Here is a 19,347-nt window from a genome sequence, read left to right on the forward strand (position 1 = left end):
AGAAAGCTAACTTCGTAGAAGAAAAAGGCGGAGAAGAAGAAACTTTGATACTCGCGTGCCAAAACAAATTTGAAGAGAAAAGAAACAAGTGGTACCTCGACACCGGCGCAAGCAACCACATGTGCAGCGATAAAAGCATGTTCGTGGAGATCAATGAAGCGGCAACTGGCGATGTCTCATTTGGAGACGACTCAAAGATACCAGTCAAAGGCAAAGGCTTGCTATACCGACTCTTCGTGGCTATGGCATCTACAGTTCGGGCACCTCAACTTCGACGGTCTAGAACGTTTAACGAAGAAGGAGATGGTGAGAGGCTTGCCTAGCATCAACCACCCAGACCAACTTTGCGAAGGATGTCTAATTGGGAAGCAATTTCGTAAAATTTTTCCAAAGGAATCAACAACAAGAGCAACAAAGCCGCTAGAGCTCATACACACCGATGTCTGTGGACCAATCAAACCCAATTCATTTGGTAAGAATAAGTACTTTCTCCTCTTTATTGATTATTATTCCAGAAAAACCTGGGTTTATTTCTTGAAGGAGAAATCAGAAGTGTTTGAAAACTTTAAGAAGTTCAAAGCCCTCGTGGAGAAAGAAAGTGGTCTTTCCATCAAGGCCATGAGATCTGATCGAGGAGGAGAGTTCACTTCAAATAAGTTCAACAAATATTGTGAAGACCATGGAATCCGTCGCCCACTGACAGTGCCAAGATCACCACAACAAAATGGAGTAGCAGAGAGAAAGAACCGGACCATACTTAACATGGTGCGAAGCATGCTCAAGAGCAAGAAGATGCCGAAGGAGTTTTGGGCTGAAGCAGTGGCATGTGCAGTTTACCTAACAAACCGTTCTCCAACAAGAAGCGTGCATGAGAAGACACCACAAGAAGCATGGAGTGGAAGGAAGCCCGAGATCTCTCACCTCAAAGTGTTTGGAAGCATTGCCTATACCCATGTTCCAGACGAAAAGAGGACAAAGCTTGATGATAAAAGTGAGAAGTACGTGTTTGTGGGTTACGACTCAAGATCCAAGGGGTACAAGCTCTATAATCCAAATAGTAGAAAGATCGTCATAAGTCGCGACGTGGAATTCGACGAAGAAGATTGTTGGGATTGGAATGTTCAAGAAGATAAGTATGATTTTCTTCCTTATTTTGAAGAAGATGATGAAATTGAACAACCAATCATAGAGGAACATATTACACCACCTGCCTCACCGACACCAAGGCTGGATGAAACAAGTTCAAGTGAGAGGACACCGCGACTAAGGAGCATTGAAGAGATTTATGAGGTAACCAAAAACCTAAATGACATTAACCTCTTTTGTCTTTTTGGTGATTGTGAGCCTCTAAGCTATCAAGAAGCGGCGGAAAACATAAAGTGGAAAGACGCCATGGACGAAGAAATCAAGTCAATCACGAAGAATGATACGTGGGAACTTACTACACTTCCACGAGGACACAAAGCAATCGGAGTAAGATGGGTGTACAAGGCAAAGAAGAATGCTAAAGGAGATGTGGAGAGATACAAAGCAAGATTGGTGGCTAAAGGCTATAGTCAAAGACAAGGAATTGACTATGATGAGGTATTTGCTCCTGTTGCTCGTCTTGAAACTATTAGACTGATCATTTCTTTGGCAGCCCAAAATAAATGGAAGATCTATCAAATGGATGTGAAGTCAGCCTTCTTGAATGGTTTTCTCGAAGAAGAAGTCTATATTGAGCAACCACCGGGCTATGAAGTAAAAGGGCAAGAAGAAAAAGTCTTGAAGTTGAAGAAGGCGTTGTACGGTCTCAAGCAAGCACCGAGAGCTTGGAATGTTCGAATCGACAAGTACTTTCTAGACAAGAATTTCATCAAGTGTCCATATGAGCATGCACTCTATATCAAAGCGCAAAGTGGAGATATTTTGATTATGTGTTTGTATGTAGATGACTTGATCTTTACAGGGAACAATCCAAGCATGTTCGAAGAGTTCAAGAAAGATATGTCAAATGAATTTGAGATGACGGATATGGGGCTCATGGCATATTATCTCGGCATCGAAGTAAAACAAGAAGACAAAGGAATTTTCATCACCCAAGAAGGCTATGCCAAAGAAGTCCTTAAGAAGTTCAAGATGGATGACGCCAATCCAGTTGGCACCCCGATGGAATGTGGCAGCAAGTTGAGCAAGCATGAAAAAGGAGAGAATGTGGATCCAACTCTTTACAAAAGTTTGGTTGGAAGTTTACGTTACTTGACATGTACAAGGCCGGATATTCTCTATGTTGTAGGAGTAGTAAGTCGCTACATGGAAGCTCCAACCACAACTCACTTCAAGGCGGCAAAGAGAATCCTTCGATACATCAAAGGTACAACAAACTTTGGCTTGCACTATTACTCTTCTGACAATTATGACATTGTTGGCTATAGTGATAGCGATTGGAGTGGAGACTTGGATGATAGAAAGAGCACTACTGGTTTTGTGTTCTTTATGGGAGATACTGCTTTCACTTGGATGTCAAAGAAGCAACCAATAGTTACACTATCAACTTGTGAAGCCGAGTATGTCGCGGCCACATCATACGTTTGTCATGCAATTTGGCTAAGGAACTTGTTGAAAGAGTTAAAAATGACACAAGAAGAACCTATGGAAATATGTGTTGACAATAAATCAGCACTCGCTTTGGCAAAGAATCCAGTCTTTCATGAAAAAAGTAAGCACATCGACACCCGTTACCACTTCATAAGAGAATGCATTGAGAAGAAGGAGGTAAAGTTGAAGTATGTGATGTCTCAAGATCAAGCTGCCGACATTTTCACAAAGCCACTTAAGTTGGAAACTTTCGTGAAGCTAAGGAGTATGCTTGGAGTCACAAATCAAGTTTAAGGGGGGATGTTGAAATATAAACTTGATTTGGGCCCAAATTAATTATTTGGTTCCTTGGACTTAGTTATTTTGGGCTTAAGTAATTATGGGTCATGTTTCTAGAGAATTCTTGTAGTGTTTGGAGTGTCTAGATATTTCTTATGGTTTTAATATTCTCTAGAATACTCTTTGGATCTCTAGAGTTGAGAACTCTCTAGAATTAGTGTGTCTAGAGTTCTCCTTAGAGTAGTATAAATAGAGATGTAATCCTACACATTTGTATCAAGCAAAAATACAAAGTTCTCTCCTCCATAAAGAATTCTCCTTCCTATCAAGTTTCTATTCAAAGTCTCCAATATTCCTAAACACTTTTCCTAAACATAAAAAGCCTTATTTCCAACAGGATTTCCCTTTTTTCTCTTGCTTCATTAATTCTACAAGCTCCCTAAAAGCTGCATAAAGAACAGATAACGTTAGTTATTAAGTTGACTGAAATAATTAATGAGGCAGTAAGCTTTTATCTCATACTGTAATCAAAATCATGGGGTCCTGGGGATGCCTCTGGGTGGTATTGAAGAGACATTATTCTTTGAGCAGGGAACGCGAGGCCAACACAACTTCCATCATTAAGATTCCTATGAGTAACCTCCACTCCTTCTGGCAGTGTGGCAGGGTCAACCGCATAGTTGTGGTTCTGCCAATGAATATACAAAGCCATGCCAGACAATAACAACAACAACCCAGTCTTATATAATAACTATGTTGCCTTCTACTTCATGCCAAAACAAATTCAGTGACATTGACTTCATGCAATAATAGCAGACTATCTTGGTCAACAGGGACATGAGCTTAGTTAATGCATAAATTGTTTTAACACCAAAACAAGCATTATTCTACTGAATACTTCTTTTATTTTAAGAAAGTGAGGACAAAGTAGCAACCCTTGTTAGCAAAAACATCCATCTAAAACTAATAATGCTCATTTCTCTTCTCTAGCATACCTAAAAGATTCATGGATTTTACACAAGATATGGTGGAGAAGGAACACTACAAAATTTATCAAAGAATTTTGAGATTTTGAGAGTAAAATTTAAGCAAAACGGAAAGGGGTCCACCTTGCATTTACCTCATGTAGCCTTTTTCTGTCATGGCAAGGCTGTTGGAAGTTGTTTAGCAGTATACAGAAAATCCCTTCACACACACTCACAGGGAAAACAGGAGTGGAACTTTTTATGTATTATATATATTTTTTAATTTTTCCATGTTGGGAAAAACTATTTATGCACTAAGTGGAAGCAAGAGCTAATTACTTTTTCAGAGTTTCTTCAGCGGATAAAGTCTGATAGCTGTTCTCCTGGTGGTCCTACATATCTTGCTCAGCATCCATTATTTGATCAGGTATTTACAATTTAGATTTATGTTGTCTCCAAATCAACTTTTTTCATTTTTAGTGTGCAAGTGCAGGACTTGTACTGCTTTCATTTAAGAATAAAAATATTCCTTTGTAGACATGTTTGCAAATAATAATATTGATGAAGTTATTTGGCATTGTTCTTAGTTGTATATGCATTCTTTAGTTTTATCTTGAGCAGTTCAATTAGATGTAGACTTTACATGTCAGGTACTATTATGATATTTGGTTTTTGTTCTATTCAAGGGTGTCTGGAGTTTCACTTGCTAAAATAAAGCTACAAATGGCAAAAAGAACATTTTGATTTCAAATACATTCTTTTATTCTTGGAAATTGCTTCCATTGACAATGTGTGTATGTGTTTCAATTACATGAAAATAATTAAATTTACATTTTTATATATTTCAAATACATGTAAGCATTTTTACACATATTAGGTGTAATTTGAGGACCGGGAAGGAAGGGATTAGCTACTCTAAAAAAGATAAAATATCATTATATTTAATTCCCTCCTCCACTTGATATTTCATATTTGATTGTTTATTATATAAAAATGGTCGTGGATTTGATTGATCCTCCATTGGCAAGTTATTCACTTTTATTTAAGTACTGCTATATGTCCTTGTTGAGGCTTGTGTTGTGGTATGCTTTGACATAGCAAATGGGGTAACCTCCCTTCCGACTTAACTTCTTTGTTCACATTTTTTTTTAAATCTTGTCAGTATAAGGTTTAGTGTTTAAAGAAAGTGGAATTTTAACATTAACTTTTTTAAATGTTTATTTCTTTTTGTTTATTAATCAACCAATCACACACATATATTTCACATTCACTGATGTAGACTTGTAGCCTTTTCTTTTTTAATGTTAATTAATATCCCGGTGAGGCTTGGTTGTTGTTGTAATGTTAATTATTATATTTTTTTTTAACATTTTAAACACTTTGTTTTCTAGTTATTTCAAGTTTTCTCGTATTAGTAGCGATTCTAGCGAATGGTATTGAATACTTAGTATGACTCCTTGTTCACTACTTCACTCCTATGTTATTATGTGATTCCTTCTTACCTGTTTCCTTCATTTCTGCTATTTGATAAAGTTTTGAAATTCATCCTTTTCTATTTAGCCGTGTTTAATTTTACAGGCAATAGATTCCTCAAGTTCACGTAGTTCCACTGTTTTGGTCTAGTTTCCCCCTTTTCCTTGTATAGAATTAAGTGATATCAATTGTGTGCTTTTTATACTTGGGAGTTTCATCCTTGACTAATGAATTGCTTTTATTAATTTATAAAAGAAGGTATAGAGGTTTTCATTATTTTTTTCTTAGCAGCAGAAAATGGTTCTTATAAATTAGTTTGGCCTTTGATCCAATGTGAAAACCATGCTGCTTATCTACCATTGCTCGTGAGTATTTGGCTGTACGAACTATAAGTTGTCTCCCATACAAGGATTTAATATTAAATGCAGTTGGAGAGAATTTTGGCACAGAAGCCGAGGGTTGGAAAATCCCAATCCCTTTGAAGGAATATGTTGAAAGTACTTTCTATCAGTACCAACGTGAGGCCATAACAGTAAGTTTTTACCTCAGAAGTTCAATAAAGCAACAAAAACTTATTCATCAACTGACTTTCAGGTTTATTAATTATCTTTTTGCCTTTTTTTTTGCAATCCAGTGTTCTTTCTGATTGTATCCTTGTTAGATGCTGATATATTGTTTGGAAAGGATAAATATAGGATTCTGGAATTTAATTAAGATGACATATTTTCAAGTTTGGATTTGAAATTTAGTCATAATTAAAATTCAGGATGTAGTACTTAAGTTAAGGATGCTATAATTAAAATTCAGGATGTAGTACTTAAGTTAAAGGCTTAGATTCTACAATTTCAATCTCATCTCAATCAATTATACCAAAAAAATCATTTCTTTTTGTTTTGATATAGGAGTTAAAAAAAATGTAAGAGCAAGTGACCTCTAAAGCCAACAACCTAAAATCAAAATTAAAATGAACAGTAACACAAAAACCTTTAAAAGCTTACCAATCTCTTCCCATCTTCGTGTGTGCTTTCTTTATCATTTTGTTTTATGAAACTCTCGGTGCTTAATTGAAAGAGAAAATACCTTTTTGTTGATGAACCTGTTAGAAAGATCTTTTGAAAAAAAGTAAAAGCTATTTTACATTTGGATGCAATTTTCAAAAAATACTTTTTAATGCTTGAATAGCTTCTCCTTTCTCAATATTAGTTTTTGTAAGGTCTTTCCAGAAGCATAAAAGTTTAGCTATTTTTTGCTTTTTTAGTTTAAAGCTCTTCCAAGCATGCTCAATTATAAGAAAAATCTCCACTGCAACATATGCCATAGTAACTTATTAAGTCAAACAACTAAGGAGAGAAAAAAGGACCAAAAAATCTTTATAAGAAAGTAAAGATCGATCAAAAGTTTTTATTCTTTTACAACACATAAAGCTCATCTAGCATTATTTATTCAACAGTAACATGTTATTTCTGTTGCAGGCTGATCTATCATCAAAAGCTTTTGTCTTGATACAGGTTGGCCTCTATTTCTGGCTTTGCTTCTGCTGTAAAATTTGTTTAATGTTTTACATACTTGCCTTTTCTTTTAGGTAATATTTGATGTTATGTTTATCAGTGTATGCTGAATTATTTTGTACAAAGACTTCTTTTTTATAGTTGGGAATTGGGAGAAATTTATTACAAAGAACTGTCGATTTCAAGCTTTCATTCTGCCAGTTTTTTCTCTGATTTTAGGCAAAATTAGTTGTGATATTCTTTTTTAGCTTCAAAAAGCCTGACCATTATTTTTTTAAAAATTCTGTAAGAAACAGACTAACTAGTTAAACTGGTTGAATTGTGAACTGGTTCAGTTCCTGATTTCTTGTAATGAATATAGTTTATCCTTTGCTATTTTGTGTTTCTTATCATGCAAAGCTTGAAAGCTAGGCAATTGAGTTAGAGTTTGTAATTTTTTACTACACAAAAACAGGTTATAATGTCCATTTATATCATGTCAGTAGGTCCTTTCCAGATTTTTTTGCTGAAGCATTATCCCTTTGCTAGATATCTATGAGACATATATCTGGGTTGTTATCAATGTATAGTAGTTTTTTTAATATATATATATATATATATAATTGTAATTGAGCCTAACCAACTCCCTTTCAGGGGGCCCCAGGGACTGGGAAGACTCAGACCATACTTGGGATTCTAAGTACCATTTTGCATGCTACTCCTACAAGAATGCATTCAAAGTAAGTATAATATTTTTATATATTTTTGTAGTCTTCTATGTCTAAAAACTTCGTACCCCATTGCCCAGAGGCTCTTCGCTATGCGAAGGTATGGGGGAGGGATGTTGTACGCAGCCTTACCCTTGCATATGCAAAGAGGCTGTTTCCGGATTCGAACCCATGACCTACAAGTCACCAAGGCACAACTTTACCGCTGCACCAGGGCTCGCCCTCTTGTAGTCTTCTATGTCTAAAAATTCTATTTTTGGTTTTGATTGTTGTCTTGAGCAAAGCATTATAAGAGTGTGCCTGGTAAAGGTGAGATTTTGAAGCATTTTTTGCTTCTACCAAGCAATTTATGGTCACATTTTTGCCTAATGTTTCTCTTTGCTCATACATATGTTTATTGATATTTGTTTCTTGGGAGCAGGACCTATGAGCTAAGGTAGGGACCACAATTACCTATTGAGGAGAAGTAAGATTTGCTTTGAGAATATCTAGGCTTCACTTATTCTAGACAACCTCATGTCATGGATGTTGGTTATTTCCTGTGATTCTGATATGATATTTCTTAAAAACACATCCAACTATATGCACATATACATAACTGGATAATTGCATATTTCACAGCCTTTTTCTATCTTGTATTCTTGCCAGAGGAAAGATGTAGTTTGCCTATCAACTATGAATTTTAATGTTTTTATTACCATGGCATTTCTTGGATATTATTATTTTCATTTAAGAATAAATATATTCCTTTGTAGACATGTTTGCAAATAATAATATTGATGAAGTTATGTGGCAGTTCTTTGTTGTATATGCATTCTTTAGTTTTATCTTGAGCAGTGCAATTAGATGTAGACTTTACATGTCAGGTACTATTATGATATTTGGTTTTTGGTCTATTCAAGGGTGCCTGGAGTTTCACTTGCTAAAATCAGGCTACAAATGGCAAAAAGAACATATTGATTTCAAATACATTCTTTTATTCTTGGCAGTTGCTTCCATTGACAATGTGTGTATGTGTTTCAATTACATGAAAATAATTAAATTTACATTTTTATATATTTCAAATACATGTAAGCATTTTTACACATATTAGGTGTAATTTGAGGACCGGGAAGGAAGGGATTAGCTACTCTAAAAGAGATAAACTATCATTATATTTAATTCCCTCACAACCACATTGTTCGTAAAACAAAGTTGGATTAATCACTAGCACTCACAACCACATTGTTTGTAAAACATAGTTGGATTAATCACTAGCACTCACAACCACATTGTTTGTAAAACTTTAAATTGAATCTCATATAGCACAGGTGGTGTCAATTTGGATCCTTCAAATTTTTGGATGAATTAATTTATTTTTAATTTGCATACAAGATAAAATAAAACCAAACATCTTCAAACTTCAGACTCCAACTTGTGACAGTATAAGAAGCAGCATTATTGCATTTACCATATTGCTTATTTAGGAATAAAGAAATACTTGAAGTGACCACTACTGTAGCTTTTGATAAGTATGAACTGTATAAAGATCTCAGGGAAGGGTAGTTAAGAGGTCATGTGTAATTGATTGACAGCTGAATGAATATTCTATACTCTGTGTTGATGGGATCTGAAAACAGCAAGTGGTGAATTTCAGGTTTTAGTGTTTTCCTTTTATCAGCTGTACCTCCCTAAATTTCCATCTGCTATATTTCATTGATACTCCATGCACACAATCAAATAGCTTTTTGTGATTTCCATAGACTCAAAATAAATGGGACAGCCTTATATTGTTATCGAACGTCCGTAGCTTACTGCTAATATGTTTGGATCTATGACCATTTGTTTTATGTTTGTAGGTACTAGGATCTGACAAACAGAGGAGTTGAATCTACAGTGTTGTCTTTGCGTTGCCATAACTGTTATCCCAGTCTTAGGTGTTATTTACCATTGTCAAGTGAGGTATGTCTATGTATGACTGTCAACAATGATAATTGAATGCTTCTTTATATATGACATGATGTATTATATAACTAAATTATGAGCATTGTGAGTGAACCTTAGTTTCCCGTTTGCGATTCTGTACATCGATTAATACGGATAGTTTGTATTAATCGATGTATTGAATCTTGAATTGTCCGTTTGGACAGTTTGGGAAGAATCATTTTTTATAGTAGATTATTACATACAGGTTAATTTTCTTTTCTTAAATTTGTCAACATTTCGGTATGCTTCATTTCCCTTTGTTCTCCGAGTGCATACTTGAATGTGGTGGATAACAATAGATCACCGCTTTCATCTCGTGTACTTGGGGACTTAGGCGAAATGTTGCCGAAATTTTGACAAATTTAGAAAAGACAATTAACTTGTAGTATTGAATCTACTATAAAAAAAATTCTTCCTGAATGGGATGAGGCCACACCTTTACTTAGAAAAGTGAGGTTTACATGCATGTTACATAACTTATGAAAGTGGTGCAGTAGACGGAAAACATGGATCGAAGTTGGATGAGAGCATCACGCATCACTGATGAGTATGGGACTGGGGTGGAGCAGTTTCTCCAATTTACCGAAATGCATGCTCCCTCGTTGCATGGCAAATACTTTTGTCATGTGTGAAATGTGCAAATGGTAGACACCAATCATTAAATGAAATAAGAACACATCTAATATGTCACGGCATGATTCCAACTTACACATAGTGGACATGGCATGGGGTGTGACACCCTCTACCCCACACATATATGTACTAATAATAAAAGAAATAATTAAAAAAATTAAACTTAATTCAAGTTTTTAAAACATATTTAAATACAAGCCTTTCAAGAGGGTAGCAAGCTCACATTCACCTTTCAAACATCATCATAAAACTTTTCTAAATAAATAATAAATTCACTTTGGCTTAAACAAGGTTGTCTATAAAACCCTATACCCCAATGCCACATCCTATCAGAGTGTTGTGTCCTAATGTCCTTCAGCACATGGTTCCTTAAAGCAATTCACCTAGTCATCTGCTCCCCCGAACACAAAGTTCAAGATCATCACAGGATCCAAAACACAAACAACACACGAGGAGTAAGTTATCACATTCCTAACTAATAGAGAAACAAGACAACTAGATATACATATCATATAAACCAAATAAAACTTAGTTACACGTAATTCCATCACTTTGTTATTCAAAGTTCACTTTTCAATCATCAATCACATTACACAAGAATCACACGCTCTAATCAAGACATAATAACACATCAATTTCATAATAACCAATTAGCAAGCGCATGAGATAGTTATGCTAAGACTCAAGCCTATATGCAATGTGGTACCATGTCAGTGAAAAACCACCCTGGGGCGCTTAGGAGTACATAACAAGACACACCACACAATGGGTTTGTCAGGTCATTCTCACTAAGTAAGATCATAGGGAGACCAGTCAGGGTCACGATGTTTTGCGAGAATGCTCCAACCATATGGCATCAGCATAGGCTTAAAGGAACACTCAAACCCGGTGACCCCCAAGGCCTACACTCCGAAGAGTCCGTCAAGGCCTCTTCCTCCTGATTCAGGTCCAACCCCTAAAATCATTTTAGCGCACAGACACTGCTCGTGAATTATACAATACCCATGACCTCACACTCGTGTGTTAAACACGTACAACATATTGCGCTACAATTTAACACTGGTTCCTAAATAGGAAACCTAAACTTTCTCTTTAACACTGGTTCCTAAATAGGAAACCTACACTTTCTCTTTAACACTGCGCATTTACACATTTCTCAAGATAACACTGGTCGAGTTATTGTACAATTCACAGCTTACAACACAAATAATGTCACATCAAGAGTTAATCACACACTTATTTACAACCAAAACTCATTCACAATTTCACATCTCATAATGTCACAATCCACCATCACATGTTTTCACGTATCTCACAATTCAACACATGTTCTACTTTACACTTTTACTCAATCTCAATAACAATATTATAATCTCAAGGCAACATATTATTCCATAATTCATCACATATTTTATTTATAAACACTGCTCATGAATTATACAATACCACGACCTCACACTCATGTTTCAAACATGTTTAACACAATTGCGCTACAATTTAACATTGGTTCCTAACTAGGAACCTACACTTTCTTTTTAACATTGCACATAAACACTGGTCGGGTTATTGTATAATTCATAGCTCACAATATAATTAATGTAACATCAAGTGTTAAACACATCCACTTATTCACAATCAAATATCATGTCCACACTTTAACATCACATCAATCATCTCATAACATTCCTAATGATATTCATAAGGTACAACACACACATGTTCATCAAATTTAACCATAATATTCTCAAACTCCAATACTTAATAATTTTTGGAATCATACTATAACACTCTACAATATTATTTACATAAATTATTAATATAAATAACTACCTCTATATATATAAGCTAGCATACATCATATTGAATCACAAATATCAAAGTAAGCTTTCAATGCACAAATTCTAAATAATTATATGAACACTTTGGTCAATTTCAATTATGATATTAATTTTTTAAATTATATATAAAAACCTAAAAAAAACAAGAAAAAGAGAAAATACAAAATCAATATATCTCTCTAAATTTTTCCTTACTTTATTTCATCAATTCATATTAATTAGAAAAATGTTCGATTTGTAGGGTTCACGCTCAACACAATAGCATATCAATTTCACAACAATTGGTCTGTCAAACATATACAATTCATTGTAATAATTATAAGGATAAAATGAAAATTGCAAAAACACCCCAAAACTCATTCCAATTGATATCTCTAAGGATCCCTACACATGTTCTCACTAATCCCCAATTGTGAATAACTCATCCCTTACCTCTGAGCGGACTCACGTGTCTTCATCCAGCAATAGCAGCATCTCTAGCGATTCCCTGAAATCTCTTCAGTTATTCCTCCGACTGCTCCGATAGAATTCCCAAACGTCAGAGAGACGGAGAAAAGATTGAAACCTCCACTTGTACTGTCTTCATGCGATTCCTTTTTCTCCCTTCACGAATATTATCTCGCCAATCCCAACGGTGGAAGTGTGCGCAATTGAATTTCGAACAACATATCCAAATTTAATGAAAATCCAACGGTTAACAAAACCGGGATCATATTTTTACCGAGACTATTCTGGGTTTATGCAGGAAATTAAAAGGCTACAATGCGAAGGGTTTTCCTATAAGCTCAGACATGATATTGAAATTCCCAACGGTGAGATTTCTCGGAATTGGGTTTTGAACCTGGTGTTTAAATTTCACGATGATCCAATGGTGAATGAGTCTGAGATCGTCGTATTTCGGAGACAAGTTTAGTGAGCTGCGGGAAAAAGAAATGGTTTTGAGAGGAGAAGGGGAAAAACGAAAATGAGAGACAGAGGAGGTTGAGGAGCCAGTCTAAAAAACCTAGCATGTTGCTATTTATAGCTAGGGGCATTTACGACCTATTATTTACTCTAATTATTTATTTTTATTATTTTTACTAAAAAAACTTTTTAAATTTATTTATGAAAAAAAATGGGAAGTTAGATGGGGAATTGCCAGACAATCCAACAGTCTCTGACACTGAGGCAGTCAATGTAGATACGGGTTGTCGTATAGAAGAATTGATTCGCGACCTAGGGCAGGATGGTTTTCGGCAAGCACATGCTCCTTTGTATGACAAAATAGAGAATGATTCAAAGACTCCTTTGTATTCTGGGTGCACAACATTCACAAGGTTATCTGCGGTGTTAGCTTTGGTCAACTTGAAGGCACCATTTGGCTGGAGTGACAAGAGCTTTACTGAATTGCTAGTGTTATTGAAAAAATTACTTCCTGAAGATAACACGTTGCCAAAGAGTCAATACGAGGCGAAGAAGATCTTATGTCCAGTTGGAATGGAGTATCAGAAAATTAATGCATGCCCAACATGTGGTGTATCCCGCTACAAGGTCAACAACCATGAAGACAGTGATGTTGCAACCGCAGAGAACAATCGTCCAGCAAAGGTTTGTTGGTATCTTCCAATAATACCAAGGTTTAGGCGATTCTTTGCCAATGGACATGATGCAAAACAGTTGATGTGGCATGTTGAAGGCAGAAAAATTGATGGATTGCTACGACATCCTGCTGATAGTCCGCAATGGAAGGCATTCGATTCTTTGTATCCTGATTTTGGGAATGACGGGAGAAATCTAAGGCTTGGTTTGGCCTCCGATGGAGTGAATCCTTTTGGTAACTTAAGCAGCAGTCACAGTTTATGACTTGTTTTGCTGATGATTTACAACCTTCCTCCTTGGTTGTGCATGAAGCGGAAGTATATAACGCTTTGCATGATGATAGCGGGACCAAGACAACCCGGTAATGATATTGATGTGTATCTAACTCTGTTGATTGAAGACCTGAGAACAATGTGGGAACACGGGGTAGATGTTTGGGACGGCAATTTGTAGGAGACGTTTAGGTTGTGTGCAATGGTGTTTTGTACCATAAATGACTTTCCAGCATATGGAAATTTAAGTGATTACAGTGTGAAGGGCCATCACGCATGTCCTATTTGTGAGAAAAATATAAGTTTTGTCCAACTTAAACATGGAAAGAAAACAATATACACACGGCATCGAAGATTTCTGAACCAATTCCATCCATATCGACGACTGAAGAAAGCTTTCAATGGATCTGTAGAAAATGAAACTGCGCTGAAACCGTTAGATGGAAAAGAAGTCCATGATCGTGACAAGGATATCATAACTATCTTTGGGGAGACTAAAAAAAAGGCACCACTGAGACACACATTTGGAAGAAAAGGTCCATTTTCTTTGAGCTTCCTTACTGGTCTGATCTTGACATTAGACATTGTATAGACGTGATGCATGTGGAGAAAAATGTTTGTGATAGTTTAATTGGCACCCTTCTTAACATTAAAGGCAAGACAAAGGATGGTTTGAAGTGTCGTCAAGACTTGGTTGACATGGGTATATGAGAGCAGTTGCATCCAATACCAAAAGGTTCACGAACGTACCTACCCCCAGCATGTCACACAATGTCAACAAAGGAAAAAAAGAGTTTCTGTCATTGTCTGCGAAATGTCAAAGTCCCATAAGGATACTCTTCAAATATCAAGAGCCTTGTATCCATGGATGATCTTAAATTGGTTGGCTTGAAATCTCATGATTGTCATGTATTAATGCAACAACTATTGCCAGTAGCGATTCGGGGAATCTTGCCTGACAAAGTGCGGGTTGCCATAACTCGTCTATGTTTTCTTTTTAATGCTATATGTAGCAAAGTGATTGACCCTGCAAGATTGGATGAATTGCAGAATGAGGCTGTCATTGTCCTTTTTCAAATAGAGATGTACTTTCCTCCATCATTTTTCGACATAATGGTTCACTTAATTGTTCATCTAGTCAGGGAGATCCAGTTGTGTGGTCCTATATTTTTACGCTGGATGTATCCAATTGAACGGTACATGAAGGTGTTAAAGGGGTATACCAAGAATCAACACCGACCAGAGGCTTCGATTGTTGAAAGGTATGTTGCTGAAGAGTGTATTGAGTTTTGCTCTCAATACATTGAAGCTAAATCTGTCGGGGTACCTGAAACTCGTCATGTTAGGACACCGGGGGGTAAGGGTACACGAGGATACAATGTTGTCACAATGACTCGCCAGGAGGTCTCACAAGCGCATCTATATATATTGAATAATACAGCAGAGGTCATTCCATACATAGAAGCCCACAAAAAAGAAGTGGCCGCACGAAACCCAAAATTAAACATGATGAGGGTTTTGCCGGAGCACAACAAAACTTTCATGAACTGGTTTAGACACACAATATTTGTTGATCAGACTGCTTCCAAAACATTATGATTGTTGGCTCTTGGGTCAAATCTAAATGTTCCAACTTGGAAAGGGTATGACATCAACAATTATTCCTTCTACACCAAGTCCCAAGATGACAGAAGCTCGATGCAAAATAGTGGTGTCACTGTTGATGTCGACTCCGATCACTTTTGCAATGCAGCAGACAAGAATCCGATTCGAGCCTCCATGCATTACTATGGAGTCATTGAACAAATCTGGGAGGTTGATTACACTGAATTTAGAGTGCCAGTGTTTAAGTGTAAGTGGGTCAACGCCAATGTCGGTGTCCGGCATGATGAAATTGGATTTACCTTAGTTGACCTCAACAAGGTGGCATACCTGGACGAACCCTTCATTTTGGCACAACAAGCAAGACAGGTTTTTTATGTGGAAGATCCTTGCGATTCTAGATATTTTGTGGTTCTACAGGGAAGACCAAGTGGTTTAAATGACGCACATGATCCAACGATGCTTGACATTTGTGAGACACCACCTTTTTCGACAGCTATGCCTAATATCAATGATTCGCACTACGTTGACGATGTACACGCCAATCGTAACGATCATGATGAAGGACTATGGGAGAACATTGCAACATGACGAATTTCCATGCATGACATGTAATAACCTTATGCCTTTTGTGTTTTGTTATTTGTTAATGTTCATATTTCCTTTTAATTCAGTTTATAAAATTAGTACGTCGTTGCTTTTAACATAGTTGTTTTTCTTTGATAGGTTCATGGGTACACCACCAACTTCCCCCCCACAATCAAATATTCAGTCTGAAGCAAAGTCTAGGAATACTAGAAAATCAACACGGCTACGGAGGTTGACAGTACGATCATTAGATCATCCAAGACCAACTGTACAGGTGGATGCCGCAACTGGCCGAGGATCGGGCCCACACAAAGAGAAATTCCACAATTATCTTGGGGTGGTGGCCCGAGAGAAAATTCCCATAGTACATAATAGCTGGAAAGATGTTCCGGACAAGCTAAAGGACTGCCCCCATGTACTTTCTCGTGGAGGGTATGATTTACTTGAAAAGAAGTTGATGGATGATAAAATCAAAAAGAGACAACATGAAGCAATGCTGACTGAGTCTACAGTAGACATGGACGAGCCCCCATCTCCAATTAAAAGACATGTGAAGTGGGTGTTGGCACGCACAAAGCAATTTGGGCAGATGACATCTGAGGCGGCACGAGAAATCTCTGATAAAATTGTGAGTTGCCTGTTGAATTTCTGTTACAAATAATTGAATTTTGGAATAATTGTTTGTTATCCCTAAAAGGTCATTGACTTTTTAATTTTTGAATAATTATATGTTTATTTTGTGTTTCATGAAGGCCTCATTGGAAGAACAATCATCACAGGGTACGTTTGTCCCGAATGGTCGTCAAGACATACTTAATACAGCCATTGGGCGACCGGATCATGGAGGGCGTGTTCGTGCAGCGGGTTCTGGGGTGACAATAACTCAATACTTTGGGAAGGCAGCACGTGGCTCTGGTAGCTCATATAGATCCTTCAACCAACAACAGTTGGATGAAATAATAGTAACCATAAAGGAACAAAACGAACGCAGGCTAGAGACATTTAAACATGTGTTGAAGGAACAAATCATACTTGAGATTTCGCAAAGGGGATCGACTGTCGCAGCTCCTATTCAGCCAGATATACAGCTATTAGGTGCAAGAGTTAGCACAAAGGGGAGCAATGCAGAGGCTGTTGTCAACCCATCTCCGCCAGATCATGTTGGTCCTGTCAAGCCGACTATGGGGTTGTATGTCCATAGGGAACTTTGTACAAAGTTGGTGGCATTAGGAAAAACATATGATGGAGGCTCTACCATACACGGTGTGGCTTATGCAGATGATGTCGTCAGGGTTAGTGTTGACTTGGTTATTAATGGTGAAGCTGAAGTCCCATTTCTGACATCAGACATTAAGTATGTCAGCCAGTCGCTAGACACATTCATTGCATGGCCAACATCACTTGTAAAACTAGTCTCAAATGAGGTCATTTTCTTTTCATGTTTTTCAATTCTGTACATAACTACCTATGTAAAAAGTAGTTACTAACCTTACATTAATTATTGGTTTCGTTAAATATTTAGCGTACAAGTTGTACTCCAAATAAAAACAATGATGTTCCTGTAGAGGACCCGTTGCGCGAGTTGATTAAGAGCCTAGTTGACATTTATGAGAAGCCTGTAGAGTTCGTGTGGGATCCTGCTAGATTTGGAATTCCAAATGGAGCTACATCGTTGTTCGTTACATGTGCTGATGTCAACAAAATCATATCAGGCGTACAATGTTTGAACATAACTATACTACAGTTGTGGACCATGTAAGTCAAAATCATGCCATTCACGATTAATTCCATATTTTTGCACTATATACATTATGTTAACTGAGTTTTTCATATGTTCAAAATAGCCATATGGAAGACTGGACTAATACCTTGGGTCTTGGATCAATTTATGGATTCCTTGAGCCGCAATCTATACTGAATGCAAAGGATAAACGACAAGAATGTCAATAATACATTGAAAAATGGGTTGCGGAATCGCAAAAACAATTCTATCTGGGAGCTTATTTGAATTTGTCAGTAAAATATATTTATGCTTTCTTTGTAAATGATGTTTGTGTCATTGGTACATGACTGTTGTGTCAAATGTAGGGGCCATTGGCAGCTCGTTGTTTTGTGTCCAGCAGAGAACCGTGTTGTGTGGTTTTGTTCTTTGCGTAGAAAGCCAGATGTTCATATAAAATCTGCAATTAACAAGTATGGTAACCTTCTGAATGTTTTGTTGTGTAATGTTTCTTATAGAACAAGGGTACAACATTATTATTGCCGATATTACCTTAAGAATTTTATGTTTCTATGCAGTGCATTTAAGACATTAAATTCAACTTCTGAGGGGAAATCTGATCAAACTACACCAAGGTGGCTAGAAATTAAGGTTATTCATACAATTAAAAATTGTTTTGTACTGATTTCCATTTATTAACCCTCTAAATGATGTGTCCCATTCAATGTAGAGTCACGTTCAAAGCGGAGGCTATGAGTGTGGTTATTATGTCATGCAATGGATGTGGAACATAATCGGCGGGGAGGTGAAGACTGATTGGGCGATGGTAAATTTTGTATCCCCAAAAGCATGACACCAAATAAATATTTTTTATTCATATTTTTACCAAATAAATTTGTAATTACTTGTATTTTATAATGTGTAGTGGTTCGGTGATGGCACGGCACACGACATCGAGATTATCACATCATTACGGAAGAAATGGGCTGAATATTTTTAAAAACTTAGAAGCATCCAATGTAAAAAGCTTTAGTTCACATGCAAACAACCACTTTTGTGTTTCTCATGTATTTCTTTAAGTGTTACAAACAATTTAGATGTTGTAGTGACTTTTATGTCTGTATAACACTTAATAGTTGTTTAATGCAATTTCGTATGCACCGAAATAATCAGACAATTTCTTGTTTTGGCATTTGGTTTTTGCATTGGTACGCAAATTATTTGTTGTGCAACCAAGCTGGAAATTATTTGCAGGTGTTTTGACAGGTGTGAATCCATAGCTACAAATGATTGCAACTATACTGTTCTCAACTTTAAGGGCCCCTAAGAAGGTAAATCGTAATCATTTAAGTTTTTCATTGAAATTTGACATGCATGGTGCCTAACTGTGTTTTTTCATTGTTAATCGACTGTGCTATGTGTATAACTCACACGCATTTCAAAAACCTTACAACATTTTAGTCAACACAACGACTCTATCACAAACCTCTATGATGATGTAGTTGATGAGCTTGCAGCTTCCATCCCAGTCGTTGACCTGTCTCTCCTCACTTCACATGACCCTCAAATTCACACCAAAGTTCTGTACCAACTTGGCAAGGCCTGCGCAGAATGGGGTTTCTTCATGGTAAGTAACTTTCTC

The 19,347-nt window shown here is 36.6% G+C and overlaps 2 protein-coding genes across 4 annotated transcripts in view; both read left to right on the forward strand.

Moving 5' to 3' along the window:
• Positions 1-19,347, forward strand: part of LOC100789685 (uncharacterized) — a 51,027-nt gene that overhangs the window by 19,564 nt on the left and 12,116 nt on the right. The window lies entirely within an intron of this gene.
• LOC106798429 (uncharacterized) lies at positions 4,932-18,858 on the forward strand. Of its 3 annotated transcripts, XM_041014692.1 has the most exons (13): positions 4,932-5,826; positions 6,767-6,802; positions 7,436-7,521; positions 7,931-7,975; positions 9,348-9,450; positions 16,124-16,613; positions 16,738-17,409; positions 17,508-17,740; positions 17,830-17,997; positions 18,074-18,178; positions 18,284-18,340; positions 18,436-18,531; positions 18,631-18,858. In XM_041014692.1, exons 6-9 carry the CDS (start codon positions 16,128-16,130, stop codon positions 17,933-17,935), a joined length of 1,497 nt encoding a protein of 498 aa, XP_040870626.1. In that variant the 5' UTR covers positions 4,932-5,826; positions 6,767-6,802; positions 7,436-7,521; positions 7,931-7,975; positions 9,348-9,450; positions 16,124-16,127; the 3' UTR covers positions 17,936-17,997; positions 18,074-18,178; positions 18,284-18,340; positions 18,436-18,531; positions 18,631-18,858. The 3 variants fall into 3 exon arrangements, with proteins under 3 accessions (XP_040870626.1, XP_040870627.1, XP_040870625.1); XM_041014693.1 differs by lacking the exons at positions 4,932-5,826; positions 6,767-6,802; positions 7,436-7,521 and adding an exon at positions 7,673-7,818; XM_041014691.1 differs by lacking the exons at positions 4,932-5,826; positions 6,767-6,802; positions 7,436-7,521; positions 7,931-7,975; positions 9,348-9,450 and adding an exon at positions 15,890-16,008.

This window comes from Glycine max, chromosome 4 (genome assembly GCF_000004515.6).
Source record: "Glycine max cultivar Williams 82 chromosome 4, Glycine_max_v4.0, whole genome shotgun sequence".
In the NCBI taxonomy this organism is placed as follows: Eukaryota; Viridiplantae; Streptophyta; class Magnoliopsida; order Fabales; family Fabaceae; genus Glycine; species Glycine max.

Excerpts from the sequence above, each read along its gene's own strand:
- LOC106798429 (XM_041014691.1), top strand. Across the intron at positions 16,614-16,737 it reads GAGAAATCTCTGATAAAATT|GCCTCATTGGAAGAACAATC; the intron begins GTGAGTTGCCTG and ends TGTTTCATGAAG. Across the intron at positions 17,410-17,507 it reads TAAAACTAGTCTCAAATGAG|CGTACAAGTTGTACTCCAAA; the intron begins GTCATTTTCTTT and ends TTAAATATTTAG.